This window comes from Buteo buteo, chromosome 18, assembly GCF_964188355.1.
Source record: "Buteo buteo chromosome 18, bButBut1.hap1.1, whole genome shotgun sequence".
NCBI classification, from domain to species: domain Eukaryota; kingdom Metazoa; phylum Chordata; class Aves; order Accipitriformes; family Accipitridae; genus Buteo; species Buteo buteo.
Genome location: NC_134188.1, coordinates 20,567,580 through 20,589,855, shown reverse-complemented (window position 1 = coordinate 20,589,855; position 22,276 = coordinate 20,567,580). Strand labels below are relative to the sequence as shown.

The following is a 22,276-nucleotide window of genomic DNA, read 5'->3' as shown; positions in this document are numbered from 1 at the left end:
CACCTCCATGTCTTTCTTGTCATGAGGGGCCCAAAACTGAACACAGTATTTGAGGTGCAGCCTCACCAGTGCCGAGTACAGGGGTACGATCACTGCTCTAGTCCTGCTGGCCACACGATTTTCTGGTACAGGCCAGGATGCCTTTGGCCTTCTTGGCCACCTGGGCACACTGCTGGCTCATATTCAGGGAGCTGTTGACCAACACCCCCAGGTCCTTTTCCACCAGGCAGCTTTCCAGCCACTCTTCCCCAAGCCTGCCACATTTCATGGGGTTGTTGTGACCCAAGTGCAGGACCCAGCACTGAGCCTTGTTGAACCTCATACAACTGGCCTCGGCCCATCGATCCAGCCTGTCCACATCCCTCGGTAGAGCCTTCCTACCCTTGAGCAGATCAACCCTCCTGCCCAACTTGGTGTCACCTGCAAACTTACTGAGGGTGCACTCGATTCCCTCATCCAGATCATTGATAAAGGTATTAAACAGAACTAGCCCCAGTACTAAGTCCTGGGGAACAGTGATTGTGACTGAATTGCTTTAGTTTCCAGCTAGTCTTGAACCAGTTTCACTTGAAAAGCATCTAGCCTTTGACAAAATACTTCATGAGACTGATTATTTTCTTGAGAACTGAATTTGTTGTCTTTTTTAAATTCATTTGGGTCCAGCTTCTGGTTTTACCTATTGCCTCATATAAAACAGTATTAACCTACAAGTCAAGTTTTCCAGAAAAAAAGCTTTAACTACAATGTCATTTTTATTGCTTCAGATCGTTTTTAAACTGATTTAGTAATTACAGTTTAGGACTAAAGTCCAGGTGTTTCAATATTGGCTGAGCTATTGTACTGACTTCATATGAACCATTTGACCTTTTCCCCATGTCTTAGTCATACCACATGAAAAATTCTTTTTGAAAAATATACAGACAACCCTTGAGGATGAGTTGTTGCACCTCCAGCTGTGTTGTAGATAAACAAAGTCTGTTGATGCAACTCAGGTTGTCTGATTTTCTGCTGCCTGAGATGACACATCAGTATTGACTGCACTGGAGTCAGTTCTGATTTGCAACAACCTCTGGCTGATTAGAACTATTTACCTTTTTAACATTAGATGGTTTTCATTTCTCTTCTTTCTCTTCCAAATTTAAAAACTGTCTGCTAGCAAGTCTTTGAATTTGGAGTTCTGAGCTTGTTATCCATATAAATCTTACTGACATCAATAACAGTACATAGCTTTCAAGGGCTAAATGCTGTTCTCAATTGCACCAGTATAAATCCAGAAAAAACTACACTGAAATCTTTTTGGATTTACTTTGGTTTAATGGAGGGTAAATTTGGACAAAATGCTTTCCTTACAATTTATATTGTACACTTTTGAAAGGTGTCAAGGTGTTTTATTATCTAATCTGGTGGATTTTCTCTTTGGATTTTCTTCCTGATACACTAGAAAGGTGAAAATGCACATTCATAGCCACAATGAAGTAAGAAGGATTTACAATGTGGTTGGTACCATCAGAGGCGAAGTGGAACCAGGTAAAGTCATTTGTCTTCAGTGTAATGTGAGCATACAGTGACCTCTACATGCACTTCATAGTTACAAGTGGAAAATGAGGAATATAGTTGTCTCTGAAATATTGCTCTACATGATCATTGGTGTTGAAATATTTATTGCACCAGGTTTCTTATGGTTCAGGGTACGTCAGCACTTTCACTGTAAATGCTGATTTTCAAGGGGGAGTTATAACCAAGACAGAAATATTTGTCTTCAGGCAAGTAACTTTGCAATTGAAAGAATATTCTTAAGTGGATATTCTTCCCTACTAAAACAGGCATGGATTTTGCATTCCGTCTGAAGACGTCATATCCACCACTATTGACTTTTTGTCTATGTTACAGTCTCTTGTAACCAGTGTGATTATACACTCTAAAAAAATAGATATATAGACATCCCTAGGATGATGATAGCATCATTTAACTTGTAACTGCAGCACTTTCCTGTTGCCTGAAACACAACTGTTAAGCATATTATAGTAGCATGGAGATCTAGTCTGACTTTGATCTTATTAATCACATCTCTGTCATGATTTGGACAACCCTTTTTATGATTGACTATATATATATATTGAGAGAAATATTGTATTCAGCACACCTTAATGTTGTGAGTTGGCATGCTGTACAAATATAATTAGTGGATCAGCTTTACCATGAAACACACTATTGTAAAATATGGAAAGATGCTTCTATCTTTAGAGGAAAGCTGCAGTATTTCTAATAATAGAAGTAACATTATGGAATTTAAGAGGTTTTAAGTCTTACGGGATCAAGTTACTGTGTTTGACAAATTCTTTAGCACTGGCTGAAAATGCAGAAAGATGTCTTTGGACATTTAAAATGTCTTTTGCCTTTCTATCATGTGTATTATAAACTATTAAGCTTTGTTGCACCTACATCGAAAATTAGAAATTGCTTCGAATTAACATCTGTATGGCAGGAAAAAAGTTTTTCTAAGTAAACCCCCCATAATTAATTTCTCTAGACAGATACGTCATCCTGGGAGGCCACCGTGACTCATGGGTGTTTGGTGGCATTGATCCTCAGAGTGGAGCAGCTGTGGTTCATGAGATTGTGAGGAGCTTTGGAAAACTGAAAAAGAAAGGTAATGTAATGAAAGAATAAAGCCCACCAAAATCATTGCTCTCAGCAGTGCCCATTGATTTCACTGGGATTTAAGCATATGCTTAGAATTACACATGTGTATCTCACTGATCTTGAATAAGCACGCTGCTCTGCAGCTGTTAACTAGTTCCAGTTACAACCTTGGTATATGTGAGATACTTCTACTCAAGAGAAAGTACATCTAAAGGAAGATAAAACAGAGAATAGGGGATACTGAAATAAATACGACATTTAGGTACAATCGATTACTGTGTATTTGAGGCTGGTCAGACTGGATGTTTCAATGGTCCTATAAAATTTATACAGTGGTGGACTGATCAAGGCTTCATCAGGGCAACATCAAGAGCCTTCTCAGCACTTGACTGTAGTTTGGAGACAGGCCCAAGAATAAAGCATGTCTGTGTAATGCAGAGAATGAGCTGTGCAAACATAGTAGGAGGTAATGGTTAAAAATACCTCACAACTAGTTACATTAGAATAGGAACAAATGTCAACTGTACCAAGTTTCTGCTGCTGTCAGAGCAAATGCTGTCTCCCTATCTGACATCCCATGGGAAGAAGCTCTAACATAACTCAAATACTATGCTAGAGGAGCTTTCTTTGCCTATCCATTACATTTAAAATCTATTGACATCTAGTTTTCTTTCCATTCCTTCCCAGTTATTCTATGTAAGGGGAAACTGTCTTTAGAATGCAAGCTGGAAAAAAAAAAAAAAAAAAACCAAAAACAAAGGTAAAAAAGAAAGGGAGCAAAAGATTAAAAGGTTCCAGTAGCCTCAAAGAAAACTTTGGGCAGAGTTACAGAGGCAGGGCAATAAAGCCTATTCCATTTGATCTGGGTTTAAATCAAATGCAGAACTTCAAGTGAAAGATCTTTGTTTTGAAGGTGATCTGTCAAAGTTACAGAGAATTTCTTAGGTTTTGAAATCCAGCATTTGGGAGACAGGTCAAAGAAATTCAGTAATTGATATGAAAACATGCCAAACACTTTTCTGTCAAAGTAGACACTGGTATACAATGTGTACTAAATTGAACAGAGCAAAAAGAGTAGAAAAGCTTTCTTTCAAGAATTTGTGCACAAGAACATTATTTTTCCTTGTTCAGAGTTTTAAATTTTAGAAAATTTTCTTGCAGTTAAAGCTGAGAGAAGAAAAAGAATACATTATTTGGCACAATATTGAAATAGAGGTGAGATTGCTACAAGATTAGCAAACCATTATTAGGTTAGGTTAGTGAAGAAGTTGGTATTAAAGTTCCTTGAACACACCTCTTTCCCCACAGATCAGGATAAAAGATGAGCCCCCAGAAAATGACGTTTATTTTCACATTAGTTATATGTAACAAGCAGTCTTTATTTCTGTAATACAATTTTCATAGTCTTTTATTGCAGGATGGAGGCCGAGGAGAACAGTGATATTTGCAAGCTGGGATGCAGAGGAATTTGGCTTGTTAGGATCAACTGAGTGGGCTGAGGTAAATCAATAGTGTTCAAAGAGGAATTTGCACAGTGGAGGATCTTTGAGAAGTCTGTACTAGAAAGCATCACTTCTTCCTTCCCTCCCTCCCTCTCTCTTCCTCTTCCTCTCTCCCTCTCCCCCTCTCTCTCTCACACACAGACTCTTAAGTTTCCTTTTGAACTACCAAGAATATATGGCTCCTTGCAGTATATGATGTCTTTCCCTGAAACAGCTGTTACTTCAGTGGATGGGAAAATAGTTCTGAGGAAAAAAGAAGTTCATCAGCATTTTCTTCCTCTTTTCCTTCTCATAGGAAAATGCCAAAGTTTTGCAAGCACGGGCAGTGGCTTACATCAATGCAGATTCCTCCATCGAAGGTACCTAGTTTTTACTTGTGTTTTACTGTAATAGTCATAGTATATACAGGTGACTGGGAGGCATTTTGGCTTGGAGATCCATCAAAGCTTCAATGTGATAATTTTGTTGCATTAGTGTGGGAGTAAATATAGGGGGAAACCATGACCCAGAATCATAAAGTATCCTTCAGATATTCCTGTTGCTTCAGGGAAGAAGTCTGTTGCAGTAGCTACGCTATTGGGGAAGTCATAGGGAGGGACAAGAAGTGTTGTGCGCCTGTCGGCAGTTCTATGGCAACTCTTTAGAGTCAGCTTCTGCTCTTATAATGTCCGTAATAAACATAGGGACATAAGAAAAGCTCTTGAGGCTTGCTTCAAAAGCTGGGCTATAATTCATCCTAACCAATACAAATGCACTGACAAGATCACAGGAGAACTCTTCTACAGGGAAGATCAGCTTGTTCCTTGTATAAAGTGTAGGTCTCTAGTCCCTTTGTTATTAACAGATAATGGCATGAGGTTTCAGCGGAGTAGAGCTTGCTTCTTTGAATAAATAGTTTTTCCTGTTTTTCAGGAAACTACACACTACGAGTGGATTGCACACCACTGATGTACAGACTGGTGTACAGTCTGACTAAAGAGGTAATACTGCTTGAAATTTTTAGCTGGCATGTTCAATACTCTTTTACTGGATGGTGCTCTGCGTATAAAATACGGTGTCAGATATTTCTTTCTTTTCTGACTGCAGTACCCCTTTCAAGTCAATAGCTGAGTAACTGGAGCTTTTTCCCAGAAGTGGCAAAGGGATTTCAGGCTTATACCTTTAAATTATTAGCTATTCAGGTTTAGGGGAATTTTCCACTCCTCCTGTCAAAGTATTCCTTCTAAGAACAAAAGAATAAAAAAATGCCATGAGTCAAAGGAAAGAAACAAGCACAAACCTGGCTGCCCAGTCCAACCACTAGGGTGTCCATCGTAATGGGAGACTCTGACTCCCTTTAGGCAGGGGAAGAAATTATGCTTGCTACAGTGTTGTTTTTAGCATGATGTGACAGGTTTGGTCAATGTGCTCAGCTTTGGTGTACCTTGTTAGATATTCATTGACTGTGACCATGATGCTCTCACACGTGTTGCACACAAAATTAAAAGGTAGGGACCTTTCTCAGGAAATAGCCTCACCATCTTGGATGTAAGATGTTCCTTGCTTTGAGAGTGGATCTTAGAGGCTGTCACTAAGCGCTTTTTATTTCTGTTTTTTTTAAATGTTCATCTGTATTAAAGCATGAACATTTAATTAGTCTTCTTTGTGTTTTATATACATATATATCATGTACATTCAGCTACTGTATATATTCTATGAATCTACTATATCTGTCTTCATCTGCTGTATATATTCAGTCATCTGTGTTTTCCAGAGTCAATAATTTGTTATCTCTTGGAAGCTGACATTAGACTGGTACAAAAGTAAAGGAAATGTAGTAATTCAGTATAATAATTTTCTGGCAATTGAAAGACAACAGATAAAATTTAACTCTGTTAAAATCAGGTGCCCAGATAAAGATATTTCTGTCCTGAACTGCAGAAAAGCTGATCACCTGCAGTTCCCATGGTAACCTGTGCTAAGTGCAGGTGTTCAGAACGGTCAGAAAATCAGGTCAGCAGAGTCTCAGTTTGGACACCAAGAGCCATTGTTAAAATGTTGACCTAAATACCAGTAAATATGGTTGCATAACCCTTCCTCGAGCTGGGAAGCAGCAACAAAGGCTGATGAATGCATGTAACCACAGCTTGTTGGTAGCTGATTTCTGAAGAGAATGCTGATCAGGAAGTAGGTCCCATGTGATCTCATCCAAAATTAATCTGTGGCAAAAAGTGTTAACGCTGTTAACGCTGTTCTATGAACAATTAGCTTCATGGCCAAAACCCCCAAATGTATTAATTTTATTTTGATTCCTATTGTGGAGTTATTCTTAGTAGATATAGATATTAATAATAGAATAGATATTAATAATCTTTACTAGATTAAAGATGATAAAACCTCAGCAACCCACCAATAAAAAAGAAAGATGAAAAAATACTCACAGTGTTTAACCTGCTCAGTAATCTGGAAAGTAGTCAGAGTGATAGGAATGAACTTTAGGATGATCATGATTTGTATACCTTTGTAGCAGCTGTGATGACATAAACGCCAAGTGCTGTACACTTTGCCCTTCTAAGGTTACTGCTGCATCCATGTAAATAATTTTTGTGAACTAAACCAAGGTAGAAACAGTTTTGAATTAAACCAAGACAAAATTGAAATTACCTGCCAAAGTGAAACAAAAGGGTTTGGTTTTGTGAGGGATTTTTGTGTTGAATACTTAAATTAAATGGCTCAAAATCTCAAAAAGAAATATCAGAATGTAAATATTGACTTGAAATGTTTTGCTTTCCCTGTGTTTTCTTCCATCTAAAATTATCTTTTTTTAGCAAATAAATTATTGCTCTGGAAAATGCTATGCATTTGAAAAGTTAAAATGGAAATGCAGAAAAGTTGAGGGACTTAAGACTGTGACTTATTCATTGCCCTAAGCCATAGGCTTTACGTGATGACAGGTTGTAGATTTGTTGCTTGGTAACATTTAAAATTGTACCCTTTGTCTTTTTTTACAATATACTTTTTCTAGATACCAAGTCCTGATGAGGGCTTTGAAGGAAAATCTCTTTATGAGAGCTGGTATAAAAAAAATCCATCAAGAGAATATAAAGAGGTCCCCAGGTCAGTGGCAAAAGAAAATAAACGATATACCAAAAGTTATTATAACTTGTAGAGTGTGGATTTTAAAGAAATATCCACTTGAAAACTAAGTGCCTAAAAGAAATGGTGTGATTCTTAGCTGGTATAAATTTCAATGTTTTACTCATTGCAACTCATACACTATTGTAGAACAGTTTTGAGAACTTGCCTTTGCAGCACGAACAGGAGGCTTTAGATATGAAAAGTAAAGCGTTTGTGTAGTTTATAGATATTTAGACAAATAAGGGTAGTATGCACAAGCCAGCGGCAGGCACACAAGATGCTAACACAGCAGTTTTTCCTTGCACTTGCTTCCTGTCTCCTGGAAGGTCTCTGAGTTTGGGTGGCTGGGGAGCACATCAGTCAGGATTTTACAACACTGTCCCTCAAATTTACCAGGGTTTCTCTATAGAATCTCAAAGACTGATTCTGTTCCATGGAGCCATGCTGGTATTGTTGTGTTTTCTCTTGATTGAGAGCTTGGGATAGTGGAAGTTCAGCAGAAGGAAGGTCATTGGATCTTCTCAATGATTAAAGATAGTGAGTTAAATTCTCTGCTTGAGAGTTTGATTGCAGGTGATACACTATCGTGCAACAATTTTGTGAACGGGCCTTTGTAGCATGAACAGGAGGCTTGAGAATTTTGACCCCGAGAATGATGATTCTGCTTCTCCAAGACTGCAGTTGATGAGGTCATGTAATGTAGGGATCACAGGCAATTCATGGTATATTGACAGAAAGAGCGTACTAGGGAAAGATTGTGTAGTGAGTGCAACTGCAGAATACATAATTGCCACAGTACTTGGAAGCAGACTAAAATTACACTTTAAATATTGTCACTCAAGGCATTTTCCTCTTTCTTGTTAAAAGAATAAATAAACTGGGTTCTGGCAATGACTTTGAAGTCTTTTTCCAACGTCTCGGCATCGCTTCAGGCAGAGCACGTTACAGTAAAAATTTGGTAAGTCTGTATCTTTGTAATTTTGTCTCCCCTGTAACTGCCTGAATAATATCACCTGTAATTGAGCCATTTAGACTGCCAGCTTTTTGGAGTAGTTCAGTTTAGTGTGTCAAGAGTGGAGTCCCAGTTCATTACTAGAACTCTGTGTGCTACTACAACACAAATATTTGATAAATAGAAATGGTCAACTTGGTGTCAGTCAGGCAAAAGGACCTTTGTTCAGGGTAAACGAATGTGCTCAAAATCACCTATGGCTGATGAAGGCTTATGAGTGGCTTATGATGACTTTTGAATGATTTGTAATAACTTATGAAGCTTTGAATTCAAAATGGTTCGTGTTTCATGGAAAATACCAGTTTGACTCTGGAGCATACTGTGACATAAGACTAATTGAGAAAGAAGCAATCTATTCGATGTGGTCTTTTCCTCTGAAAAGACATATCCAAAGACATGAATGGAAATAACTGTTGAGATCCAAGCAAAGAGAGGAAGGGCAATCTCACCTTAATTTAGCCAACTAAAAGTTACGTGTCTGTTCTTAATTACCTTCTTTAGGCTCTGTACATGGTCACTGGAGAGAGTTATCTCCAAACGACCATTCATCTCATCATAGGTTGATGTTTAATAGAGCCACCACTGAGCAGTTCTTCTCATGCAACTGTTGGTAGTGGTTACATAGGATTAGTGTGACCTGAACACTTAACTTTACAGTGCCTTGAATCCCACAGCAATGGCTTTCAAGCAAAGCTGAAATAGCCACAGCTGAATAATGGTTTTGTTTGGGTTTGTTTGTTTCAGAATGTAGAAAAATATAGCAGCTATCCAGTTTACCACAGTGTCTATGAAACCTATGAAATTGTGGAGAGGTTTTATGATCCCACTTTCAAGAATCATCTGACAGTAGCTCAGGTACGGGGAGGGCTGGTGTTTGAATTGGCCAACTCCATTGTGCTTCCTTTCGACTGTAGAGATTATGCATCAGCTGTGAGCAACTATGCTCACATCATCTATAATTTGTCAAGGAATCATGAAGAGGAACTGGCAACATACAATGTATCCTTTGGTACGTACAGTCTTTCATCACATTCCTCCTCTGTTAATGCTAGCAGTGTCTTATCTTAATGTATGTCTTAGTCATGACCTGGTATTTTTCTTGTGCTGTATGAACAGTAAATAAAACAAGAGCTACACCCTCCAATAATTTGAAATTTGAATGTTTTGTCACTAGTGTGCCTGTGTAGAGACTATGCCACTGCCAAGTAGAGCTAACGCTTACAGTCACATGTTCTTTGACCTGTGCATGGTTCACCGATGTTGGCAACAAGATATCTTTGTCTTAGTCCCTAAAAAAAATTACACTGTTTTGCAGCTTCTGGTGTTGGATAATTCTGTGTCCAACACTGATCGTAGGATAATTGAGGTTAGAAGAAATCTCAGAAGGCCTCTAGGCCAACCTACCCAAGGCAGGGTCAGCTCTGAGGTCAGACCAGGTTGCTCAGAGCTTTATACCATCAGGTCTTGAAAACCTCCAAGGACAGAGGCTACAGAACCTCTCTGGACCACAGTGCTTGACTGTCCTCAGGGTGAAAAGATTCTCCTTATATCCAGTCAGAACTTCTGTTGTTTCAGTTTATGGGCACATGATGGCAAGTGCAAGCACTATAAGAAGTTTGCCTTGGGGCTTGGTCAGGCAGGAATGGTTCATCCCTATGCCACAATAGGGATCCTGTGCTGGCATGTGAAATTTTATTTCATGTTATAGGGATTCCCTATATGCCTCCTGCCTGAGAAGCCTTTATTTTATGGCAACATTATATAGTATTCAGTTTAGGACTTGGCTGCTAATGACCAACATCAGGAATGTGTGCGCATGTGCACACACACGCTTATACTCTCAGTCTTTCTCAAAACTCCACCTGTGTGGAGGGACATACCAGTTGTTGGGATTTATAAAATGCCAGACCTACTTGAACAGTCTGGTTCTGGCAATCCATGCTCTAGTTTTTGATATTTCAGTACATTCTGCAAGTAGCACATAATAAACAATACTCACAAAAATACTGATTTCTGTTGTCTCCAAGGCAAATGTAGTTTCTAAAGTAGGAATATGGGGTCATCTGATTTTCATTCAGTGGGAATTGACAGATCATGGTCACAGTGAAAGTTAAAGCTTTAATTTGAAGAATTTGATTTGTTAAATTATTCCTTCAGAATTTGAAGTTAAATACTTCTTTCCTGCTCCCTCCAGATGCTCTCTTTTCAGCTGTGAAGAATTTTTCGGAAGTTGCTGCTAGCTTTCATGAGAGACTGCAACAAATAGATATCAATAAGTATGTTTAATTCTTTTTTCTTCCAGTCAAATACTCTATGTAGTCCTCTGGGCTGAGAGGGCATAGTCTTCTCTTGCATTTAGTCCCCTGAATAACCTTGGTGACAGATGACTGTCAGTCATTTGTTTCATTATAAGTCCTTTTGGACTCTTGTCTTTAAGGATCTGGTTACTGTAGGAAACAAAGTATAGAAATGTTGAATTAGTGGACATCAGAGACACTGCAGAGCCTGGGAATCTAGCCATGTTAGCTTCAAAAAGTATCCAAGCTAATTAGTGTCAATACTTGACAGGTTTTAGTTGAGGAACAGTGCCAGGACGATACATGGATGTGACTAGAATGCTGGTTAGCCTAAGCAGAGCCAGCTCAGGTGTGTAACTCCCTCTAAGTAGAGAGATGTCCCAAGATTTTGTCACTGGATTATCATTAAAGAACAAATGTTGACTTGTGGTCTTTGTTTGCTAACACTCTAGTTTTCAAGATACTGGTACCACTTAATGAAAAAATTAAAATAGCTGTACCATGATCGTAGTTGTGGCAAGCTTCTTGATGAGCTTTCAAAAAATTCTATGCACCACCTATGCCAAAAGGCCTAATTTGCACTTGACTTAGTTCTTAATTTATTCTTTGTAGGCCATGCCCAGAATGACAAACCAAACTTCCTTTTGTATATGTGTGTATGTTACATTTCTTGAGAAGAATCTAATTTAGCCATATGCTTACCCTTATGGAAGACTAAGTGAGAATAAAAGCCATCTTTTTAATGGCAGCAACTTTCAAGATAAATGAGTTAACAATAATTTCATATGTAAAATATGTTGTTTGTGACATATGACATGTATGTGACATTTTCAAAATGGTTTCATTGATGGATGGCCTAAATCTAAGCTTTAATTCAACCAACCAGTTTTGGTTTCTCTTCACACCAATGTAAACTTGAAACAATTTCATTGATGGTAGTAGAGTTACTCCAGGCTTACTGTGATATAAATTTTACCATTTTTTTATTGGTGAATACCTTTGAAGCTTTACAATAAGTTACTTTGGATGTAAACTACCAAACCCACATATATTCAGTATAAACTTCTTCACAGTTCTTTTATTTGTTAAGCATCAGTAGTATGCTCAGAGCTATTCAAAGCACACAGACACAGATGGTCTCTACTCTAGGGAATTTACAATCTGCCATCAGAAAAACACAATTCTTGGATGACTCAAAAGATGATTCTAACATCACAAGGTTCCTGTTTCTCAGATGTTGTGGTTTTACACAAAAATAAATGTGATTTTATTGAAGTAATTTGCAGCTGGCCAGCTTTGTGGAAAATAAAAGTCTTCAGAAAACTGTTGTACAAAAGAAGTGAATGGTCTGCCTAAGCATCCTAATGAAAAGGAGATAAAGCAATAAGATGCAACATGAGAGAAAATACCTGAAAGTCTGTGTCTTCTTTGACACTATTCCTTGGCCTTTAAAAACAGCTTTAAGAGACTTTCAGGTTATGAACCAGACTGTCCCACAATACAGCTCAGCATTATCCTGTTGTGCAGGTAGCAGATATGGGCTGTCTTTTGTGGGCGATGCTTTAAGTTCAACTTCTTGGATCTACTGTCCTTCATAAATCCAGAGGTGTACACATTGGGGCACGGGATGAGAGTGGGCCAAACACTCTGTAGCTAACATATTCCTGTTTTCTTTTTAGCCAACTTGCTGTCAGATCACTAAATGATCAGCTCATGTTTCTAGAAAGGGCTTTCATCGATCCTCTTGGATTACCTGGCAGGCCATTCTATAGGTAAGAAAGGCTTATTTTTCACTTTCTACCTGGAGTACCCTATGAGTATTCCTTTAAGATTTACAGGTCTCTAAATGGAACTGTAATGATTTTATTCAACATGGTAAAAGTAGATTAAATGGGACAAATAAGACTGAAAAGGGAAAACAACATCAGGGAAAACTTCAGTGAGATACACTATACAGTATGAGGAAAAGTCTTGTTGGAAGCCAGTTCAGATCAGTAAACCCATTTCTATTGATTTCATTGGGCTTCTAAACAGATGTAAAAGTTTGGCCCTGGGCTCAATTCAAGTAATTTCAGTGGTAAAGGATCTTAGGAAGTTATTTTTGTTTGAAAGTGATATAAGGTATAATTGAAGTATCTATAATTTGATCGATTATAGCAGAACGGTCATGCTAACAAATGCATTGCAGAGGGCAGTAGTTCAACAGCAGTGAAGTGAATTCAGTAGTCCTCTCATCCAGTTCAAGAAGTAAATCTTGTTTGAGAGGCAGAATATTCAAGTCAAGTCTAGCTTTTTGGTCCTTATACCAGTCTGCATAATTCAGAACAGTAATCTTTCCACTAAAAAGTTCCACTAAAAAATAACTAGAAGGAGAACTTAAGATCTACAATCCTTGTACCTCTCATAGCTTGTGATTAAAAATCTGTTGAGAACAGTCTCTTGTTAAAGCATCAGCTTTCCTACCTCAAAGCATGCCTGTATCTGTTGGAGATTGTGTATATCTGTGAGAAAAGAAGCTGGGGTTTTTTTTATCTTTCCATTTCATCTAAAGTGAGGGAAAGGAAAATACTTCAGTCAACTTTATCTCAAGTCTTCCTAGCTATAAAGTTCTGGAATTCACATGGAATAATGTGGCTTATGTTATTTTCTTGCTTCAGAGATTATAGGTATTATTGCTGCAATAATCTTACTTATTTACATCTCTAGTGTCAAGAATTCAACAGATGATACAGAAACAGATTAGTTTTATCCATTATAAAATGTTTTATTTTCCTAATGCAGGATATTGTTGTTTTTTCCCTCAACTTCCCTACAGACATGTTGTCTTTGCTCCAAGCAGCCATAACAAGTATGCAGGAGAATCATTCCCAGGGATCTATGATGCCATGTTTGACATTAAAAACAAAGCTGATCAACACGAAGCCTGGGACGAAGTTAGGAGGCAGATTTCCATTGCAGCCTTCACTGTACAGGCAGCAGCAGAAACACTGAAAGAAGTAGCATAAATATCAACAACATAATCATCAGTGAAGACTACATATGACAGCTTGCAGAAGCCTTAAGAACAGAGCAATTAAAAACACTGGGAAGATTATTACAAAGAACACAAAATCTAAAAAAATCTTTTTCTTTGCAAATAATATACCCAAGTGAAATGCATTTAGCAATGTTAACAAGGTAATGTACTCCATTTGGAGAACTCAGGCTTTAGATATCTTGTGAAGTGAGAGTGAAAAAGCTTCATGTTTTCTCTCAGCTTCATATTTTAAGAATTGTAACCACTGGATTTATTTTCAGAGCTTTGAATTTTTCTAGCTTGATTATTATAGCAGTCTTCATAGTGCATCAGGAAACCAGAATTCATTTCATGTTTCTATCAGTTTCTAATTTTGTTGTTGACTTTTTATTATTTACCTTAGAGTTGCATATTTATACTCCAAGATGGGCCTTTCAGCTCTCCTTTTACACAAAGAATCACATATGAAGATGGGAAGACTGTCACATACCGTGTGCGGGATGTATAATGATCATAACAAGTTTTGGGCAGCCAGCCCAGAATACTCATCCATGACGTTCTTCTTTTCACATGCTGAGTCTTGCAGCTGTTTGCAAATAAAATTAAGCAAGAAGCCTTCTAGTCACCAGAGTAAAAACAAGGCAATACATCTTGTCAAACATATAATCATCCCACAAAATGTGTCATTCGAGATTAAGACCTTCTTTTATTCTTTTATGCAAAATCTGCTATGCCTTGTCCATATCAAGGTATTTTTAGTATGAAGACAATTAGAAGCAAAGAAAATTCATCATGTCCTTAGTTCGAAAGGATACCAAATTATTACCATCTTTGTAGAGTCCATATTTCTAATTTTGATGTGCAGCTTACTCTTATGACAGCCTGCTCAAAAGGCTACAAGGGAACAAGGATGATCAGACAGAGAAGACTTGGAAAATCAGATCCCTTCATCTGACACTCTATTGCTGGAGGATTACTAACCCCTCTCACAGCAAATATTTTGTGTAATTTGATCTGCCATTTTAGCTGAGGCCTCTACCATGTCTTAGAAGACTGTCCCATGATCTGATGGTTTTCAGCATCATGGTAGATTTTTTCTTTTCCATAAGAACTCATTTATTCATAAATATTTCTACTCTTCACATTAAAATCCTTTAGGAAAGTTACTAATTAAGTCATTTCTTTACGTAACTGTTGGTCTCTCTCATAAAATAATAGTTTGCCAGATAATGGGAAATGCTCTTACACCCACAGTTATTGCCCAGTTATTTTCACATTTTTATGAAAGTGATTGGAGTAAAACCACGGAGACATGTCTTCCCCCAAATCTAGTTCTGCTGATGGGAGACATTGCTGTCTCTAACTGTTTTGCCACTACTGGCTGCTCCACTGTTCCTTTTGCCAATGGAGAATTCATTATGACGGTCTATAATCCACCTCTGGCAAAATTAGCCAGGTTAATTTAGATCATCAGTTAGGTTAACCTAGAGGATTTTGTCTGCAGCAATCAAAGGAATGATAACACAAATCCACATACAGAGGGGGGCAGCAATAAACAGCTTCTGTTGACCAGGTGGATACAAAAAGAGTATTTTTCTATTGCTAAGGAGGATGAACTGAAGCCCCAAACTCAGAAATTGTGGAGATCTTTCCCTAAATGACCTGTAAGCTTCCTCAGCAACTTTTTCTCTCAGCCCAGAAGACATAATTTTTTAATCTCTGTCCGAACCATAGCATTGTTTCATTTAAGTTTAATTAGGGCCCTTTTTGGCAATAGCTAGCAGATAATACACAATGTCAGGGCCCAGGATCTCACAAGATAGAGACAGTTACACTTTTAAACTACAGCAACATCCATTTAAAAAAAAAAAAAATCTGTGGGCTGTCCCCTAACCACTGTGGGGAATAGGATACAGGAACAGAAGTTCTCTCTCTCCTATTGACTCTGCTCCCCTTCACAGGAAAAATTCAAGGCTAACTGGTCCAGAGAGAGGAAGCACCCATAAGGCTGCTTGTAACACCATGGTTTATATCATGTTTTGGTAAGGTGGGATTCAAACTGTCCAGTGCCATCTCCCAGGTTTGGGTCTGCTTTGTGACCCATCTTTGTTCAGTGCAAACCACAACCTGTAACAGCTGATTTTTTAAAGCAAATGGAGCTTTGCTTAATTTTGTAAGAGAAGAATATCTTTAGATGGACTCAGTCCAGCTCTTTCCCCAGGCCCTAACCTAGTCTCTTATCAGAGATTTGAGGTCGAAGACCCTATGCTGCAGGCTATTGGTGGGGGTGTTTCCCCACTCACTTAGCATGAAGCTTTTCTGATCTCCATTCTGAGAAGCCTAATACTTGGTGCTGACTTCTCTGGAGACAGCCACTGTGATTCTTATCCTTAGCTTACCCAGCATCAACTTGCATGTTCCTGGCCCCACTGCAGAAAGCCACCACAATGTACAAATTTGTTACAACAAACTAGCACTCGTTCTGTTTTTCCTCAATATTCCAGGCTGCAATTTGTGCTTGTTCAACAGCTTCTTCAAGAGCTGCTAAGACACATTTGCTTCTTTACCTGGGACTTGCTGAGAGAGGGGAAGACAGGTGGCAGGTCATAAGCATGATAGGTATTCCACGGTAAGCTGTTTGCGCTTGTAAGTGTATATCTTGGACTCCTTCATTTCTGTGAGGAAGGAAGCACAGGTGTCTAGTTTGGCAAGCCCTGAGTTAGATGTGGCAGCATCTAGTGTTAAGACACATTATGGCCCTTTCTGAAGTTCTTGAACAGTTTTTAAATTTAAAATAAGGATGCTTTTTAGTCTTCAAGAACTTATGTGGAAATTCTGATAAGAACATTCTTCTCCCTAAATGAGGTCTTATTGTCAGTCTTCTATGGAGTCTAAATATAGCCACTGCAGCCTTCAGTTCCTCAAAGACTATGCCAGGCAGAAATTGCTGGTGTCATTACTGGACAGCAAAGGGCAAAGCCTATGTAGCTAATTACTGAAACTACATGATTTGTAGCCAGCTGTCCAAGCCATATGTCAAAATATATGCATGGATGCATGTGCAACTGTCCGTTTCCTATATGTGTCACTAGGATTACAAAAGCAAAAAATGAAAGAATAGTTGTGTATGCACTGAGAAATGTCCTTTAACATGACTCATTTACTAGGATGATACAAAGAAGCAAGGGTCACATTTCACATTTATGAACAAAATGAGGCCAGTTGGCATGTGCCAGCAAATGAAGACATCTAGTTCCTACCAGACAAGTGGGGAACAATGGTTAAATAGATAAGTAATATGCGTTAAAAGCACTGTCTATTAATATGTTCTTGCAAATGTAGCTGCACTGAGAAACATTTCCAGTCCATTGATTCTTAAAACTCAAAAAAACGTCTGAACCAGCCACCTGAGCAAGGAGGTGTATGCTATGAAGCAGCCTACTAAGGAAAGGCAGACAATGAGAAGCCAGATACAGGAATAACTACTTTTTAAGCTTCTGTATTTTTTGTTAGAACTTCCAGGGTATCTCAGCAGCATAGCTGTTAGCTAACTGAAGCCCTGAGTGTGAAATCCTTTACTATACAAGAAGTCAAGATAAGGTTTGTGTGCTAATTCTCCTTCAGCAAAGTAGAACATCAAACAACATAAAAAGTCTTTTTTTTTTTCTAGACTTACACAGTAAGTTGAAATTCACTCTTAACACTGCCAAGTGCTGTTGACTAGATTAGCTGTTTTGGCTTTCAAGCTTTGACGTTATTCCATAGTAATTGGCCAACAAATACTGTTGAATTAAGTAAAAAAATAAAATTCAGGAACAACCCCCAAAACTAAGTATGATGAATTTACAGCTTATTGATCATCTAACATGAGCCAGTTTTTCATGTAGTTACAGATGTTTTCAGCTAGAGATGGCTGTTAGCAGAGTTTTTTACTATAATCAACTTTCAGTTCTTTTATTTTCTAAATATGCTGTAATTAATACTTGGAAGAACTAAGGTCCTAATTCCAGACAGCTCCTTGGAAACACTCATTTGGCTTTTACAGTTACTGCAGACAAACTCACCAAGTCATTGATTTATATACAGCAGCAGATGACTTAATTACAAAACAAGAGCTTTAGAAATATTTAGTAAGCAAATGGAGGAACCTAGCTGGCATTGTGGCATTGTTGAGAGCATCCTTTCCAATTTGAGCAATTACATTAAAAGAATCTGCAGGTGAAATGAAAAAGGAACAGTATTTTTTGAAGAAAGTACTTCCTATCATATGATCACAAATTAGATGCTGTCAAAATTTTCTAAAGAACTCCATGTAATGACCATCCTATGCACTAAGAGTCTAAATCAAATGAAATAAAAGCATACCCATGTGTGGGAAAGGTAGAAACTGTACTTGTATTAAAATGAATCATTGCTTTCATGGAACCAGCAATGTCAATGTTACTTTGGCTGGAAAAGCTGTTGACCTGGCAGCACAATTTCTAAATGAAGATGCTGTTAACACAGATCTTAGTTCAAGTGTTGGTTTAGCTGAGACTACCAGTGCAATCACCAGTAGTCAAGATCTTTGAGGTGGGACCTGTCTGTGCTTATCTCTGCTTGTATGAGCAGTTTGAAATGTGCTGCTGGACTACAAACAATACTGTGGTGGAGCAGAGCAGCAAACTCTGACAGCTGGAGTCAGAGTAAATTGTATTCTTTCACTTGACGGACAGCAGCTCCCCAAGGCAGGGGATTGCAATGAATGGAAGAATATCACACAATCATAGGGTTGAAAGTGAACTCAGGAGGTCTCTAGTCCAAACTCCTGCTCAAAGCATGGTGAGCTGCAAGGTCAGACCAGGTTGTACAGAGTTTTATCAAGTCCAGTCTTGAAAGTCTCCAAGGATAGAGACCACATAACCTCTCTGTGCAACACATTCCAGTGGTTCACTGCCCTCATGATTGAAAAGCTTTTCCTTATTTCCAGACAGATCCTCTTGTTGTTTCAGTTTATGACTGTTGTTTCTCATCCTCCTGTCGCGCACCACTGAAGAGGTTGGCTCTGTCTCCTTGAGAAATTTCTTGTACATGCTGGAAGATGCAATTTGGTTTATGTTCAATGCACAGTCCTTCACTCTCTCTGCCTCACTTGGTACATTCCTCTTGTAGAAGAAAGGGTCAAAGTTTGCAAGCTGAACTTGTCAGCTGCCAGCAATGTAAACTTTATTTTAACTGGAATCTGATAACGGACCCCTGAAGTTCAAGATAAACAGACTCCAACTCAACGCATCGAAATCTGCTACCCTTTTACTCTGGTAGTCAGATAGACTGCAGAGGCCGTGAGATAGTTCTGGGGGACTGTGCAACTGGCAGAGTCAGAAGTAAACTACTGATTTGAAATTGCGATTGAGCATTCCCCTGTTGCCATTATTCCTGCAAGAGCTGCCTTTCCCACAAACCAGGGCCCTTTGATCTCTCAAGCCACAAGTTCAACCTTTAGTCAAACAATAGGTCAAGCAGTGCAACAGTAGCATATCTTTCTTGCTGCAGATATTAACCCTTGGGGCCCAGTTGCTGAGCAGCTACAACCTACAATTTACAAGCCCTGATATTTGTTCTATGTATTATGTATTTTTATGTACTGTTGCTGGATTTGCCTATTGGGCTGCGTAGCATAATTATGCATTCAACAAACAAATGCATGCTAGTTTTGCATTTGGCATGTGTATCTTTGCTATTTTTGGAGCTTTTCTAGTTTACCAGGGGTATTTTATTTTTTTTTAACTAAGTAGAATACATGTAGCTATCTGCAAGTCCTGCTAGCTTCAGCTGAACCTCACTCTTGTTTACACTCTCAATGTGCAATTCTCACCAATCCTCAGCTCAGTATGAGTCCTATGCAGTAACTGATAGTTTTCTTGCCAGTTTTAAAAGTGATACGAATTTGGAGAACTACTGTGTGTTCAGGAGTTTGTCTGTGTTTTGGACCTTTTTCCAGTATTGTCACCTGGTCTGAGGAAAGAAATCTCTTTTCCTAGTAATCTTTTCACATTGCTTGTCTTGCGTAATTTTTGTGACTAGTTAGGACCAGCTTTATCTCAAGTCTTAACTTTGATTAAACTTAGGCTAAGGTTGGTATTTTCAATATTGAATAAGATACCCAACTATTATCAGAGAAGCAGTCTTAGCAGTATCTCGCACTGATAATACCTTAGTTCTAGCAGGAAAACCCCCATGTAAAAGAGTAGGGTGGCTGATAGATATGGTTTTGATTTGATCAGGAAGTGACTCAAAGAGAGACGAGTCTTAGGGGATACTGATCTGTCTTAACAGCTCTGAGCTCTCTCCTTGGCTGCTAAGCGAGATGCTCAGCAACAGCTAAGAGTGAGGTGAGGTTTGATTCGGAGCAGATTTTTCCACCTCCTCACAGATGTGACTTTGCATTTCAGGCATGCAGTACTTCAGATCTCACCATGGCAGGCTCATTTTTCTCTGGCTTCAGTTATACTGAGGAGCATTTGTTAGACATGATACTACAACTTTGTCTTTGTGATTTAGTAATGTGTATATTGGGTTATTTAGGTCATGTCCCAAGACTCAGAGAACAGTGAACATGCAGGATAGATACTGCATTCCTTATACTGCATATCTTGGAACTGGTAGTACCAGAGAAGGGGAGAAGTAAAGGAGGTACCGAAACAGAAAGAGGGGGACAAGAAAGGAGCAGCAAAACAATGCTAAAAAGAACGCCTTCTTCCAGCCTAGGCACTGAGGAAAATGGAGGCTGGTATAGTAGGAGGTTGCTTTATTCCCTTGCCCTTCTTTTGGAGGACTTAGTTCTAGCTGCTCTCTGGTCTCTCCCTACATTCTTTAAGAAGCGTGTGGATTGCTGCACCCTGTTCCTCCTTCCAAAAGGGAAGCCAGCAGCATCTGGCATCTGGCAGTTATCAAGCCAAAACTTCTGTTTCGCCTGGGTGAATGGTATTTATATGCTGTATTTCTCATCTTCCAACAAACTGTGTAGATGAGATAGCTCAGGAGTACTTTTGCAATGTATCAGCAAGCAATTTCAAATATCTATGTATAAAATAGATATGATGCAAAAGGGACAAGAAAAATTCTTGTGTAGTAATGTCACTGCTTACACTGGCCTCCACGGCATACCAAGCTAATTCATAGAATAGTTTGGGTTGGAAGGGACCTCCAAAGATCATCTAGTCCAACCCCCCTGCAATGAGCAGGGACATCTTCAACTAGATCAGGTTGCTCAGAGCCTCGTCCAGCCTGACCTTGAATGTTTCCAGGGATGGGGCATCGACCACCTCTCTGGGCAACCTGTGCCAGTGTTTCACCACCCTCATCGTAAAAAATTTCTTCCTTATATCTAGTCTGAATCTACCTTCTTTTAGTTTAAAACCATTACCCCTTGCCCTATTGCAACAGGCCCTGCTAAAAAGTCTGTCCCCATCTTTCTTATAAGCCCCCTCTCAGTACTGGAGGGCCACAATAAGGTCTCCCTGGAACCTTTTCTTCTCCAGGCTGAACAACCCCAACTCTCTCAGCCTTTCTTCATAGGAGAGGTGTTCCATCCCTCTGATCATTTTTGTGGCCCTCCTCTGGACCTGCTTCAACAGGTCCATGAAAGAAGGAGTAAATAGTCCCTTATTCAGCTGGGAGAGAAGAAGAAATGTTGCAAGAATTTGGGTCTGCAAAGAACCAAAATATTCAAATTTATGAAAATAGAAGGTTTCAGAATGTGGCTTTATTCAACACTGGAGTAGGACCACAACAATTTGTGACAAAGAGACCAACTTCCTTGAAAACAGTTGATTGCACAGTCATTTCATAATCTGTTCAAGCAATACGTATGTGAAGTTCATTACTTTTCTATGCCTAATAAAGAGTGTGGATTTAAATAGGACTGGATAAGTTTGCAGGACTGGTTTATGAAGACTGTCACTTTCTTTCCCAGTGGTATAGCAGCCATATGCATCTGTATGTGAATCTATAAGGGATTCCATGAATAATGGACGTTGTCTGAGACAGAACAGGTAAGATAGTGAAAAATTTTCCTTTGATGGCCTCAGATGAAAATTACCAGAGATTAAGCACAAAACATCCTAATTGCGCACTTGTCAGCAAATGACCTTGTAGTGAGGTCTGTGTGGAGCCCATATAACCCAGAATGCCCTCGACGTCTTTCCTCATAGGATTGACTTAAGGACGTGACTCTTGGCTTGCGCCCTGCAGGTTTCCATACTGCTTTATGATGGACCAGTCGGTATGTTTTGAAACCATCATGATCAGTAAGTATGTTTTGAAACCGTTATAACCACATGATCCCAGAGCACCCTCTGACTGGCTCCCTGCTTCCTTTAGATTGAGAAGTGCTCATATGGAACAATATGCAGATGAATATAGAGACATTTTTGTATATATACATATGAGTGTACAAATGTGTATAAATTTATATTTGTTTATACATAGATACACTTTATGTGTTTAAATACATGTGTATTTATGTATGTGTATATATTGCACACTATATATTATACACATATATATAAAAAAATATAGTAACGAAATAAGGATCATAAAGAAGGGCCCAAAAGATTTCCAAAAAAAACATACACAAACCAGAAGAACCAGCCAATGGGTTCATAAATCAGAAACTTTATTGCGAGGTCAGTTTCAGCAGGAGAAGGCG

At 38.7% G+C, this 22,276-nt stretch overlaps 1 protein-coding gene across 2 annotated transcripts in view; it reads left to right on the top strand.

Annotated features, from left to right (window-relative positions):
* The window catches only part of LOC142041371 (putative N-acetylated-alpha-linked acidic dipeptidase), a 31,712-nt gene extending 16,959 nt beyond the window's left edge, over positions 1-14,753 (top strand). For both annotated transcript variants that reach the window (XM_075050113.1, XM_075050114.1), the window contains 11 exons: positions 1,442-1,527; positions 2,531-2,650; positions 4,061-4,143; positions 4,441-4,504; positions 5,058-5,125; positions 7,150-7,241; positions 8,130-8,220; positions 9,019-9,283; positions 10,469-10,550; positions 12,251-12,343; positions 13,387-14,753. In XM_075050113.1, coding sequence (XP_074906214.1) covers positions 1,442-1,527; positions 2,531-2,650; positions 4,061-4,143; positions 4,441-4,504; positions 5,058-5,125; positions 7,150-7,241; positions 8,130-8,220; positions 9,019-9,283; positions 10,469-10,550; positions 12,251-12,343; positions 13,387-13,576 — 1,234 coding nt within the window. In that variant the 3' untranslated portion in view covers positions 13,577-14,753. The remainder of the gene's footprint in view (positions 1-1,441; positions 1,528-2,530; positions 2,651-4,060; positions 4,144-4,440; positions 4,505-5,057; positions 5,126-7,149; positions 7,242-8,129; positions 8,221-9,018; positions 9,284-10,468; positions 10,551-12,250; positions 12,344-13,386) is intronic.
* The last annotated feature ends 7,523 nt before the right edge of the window (positions 14,754-22,276 follow it).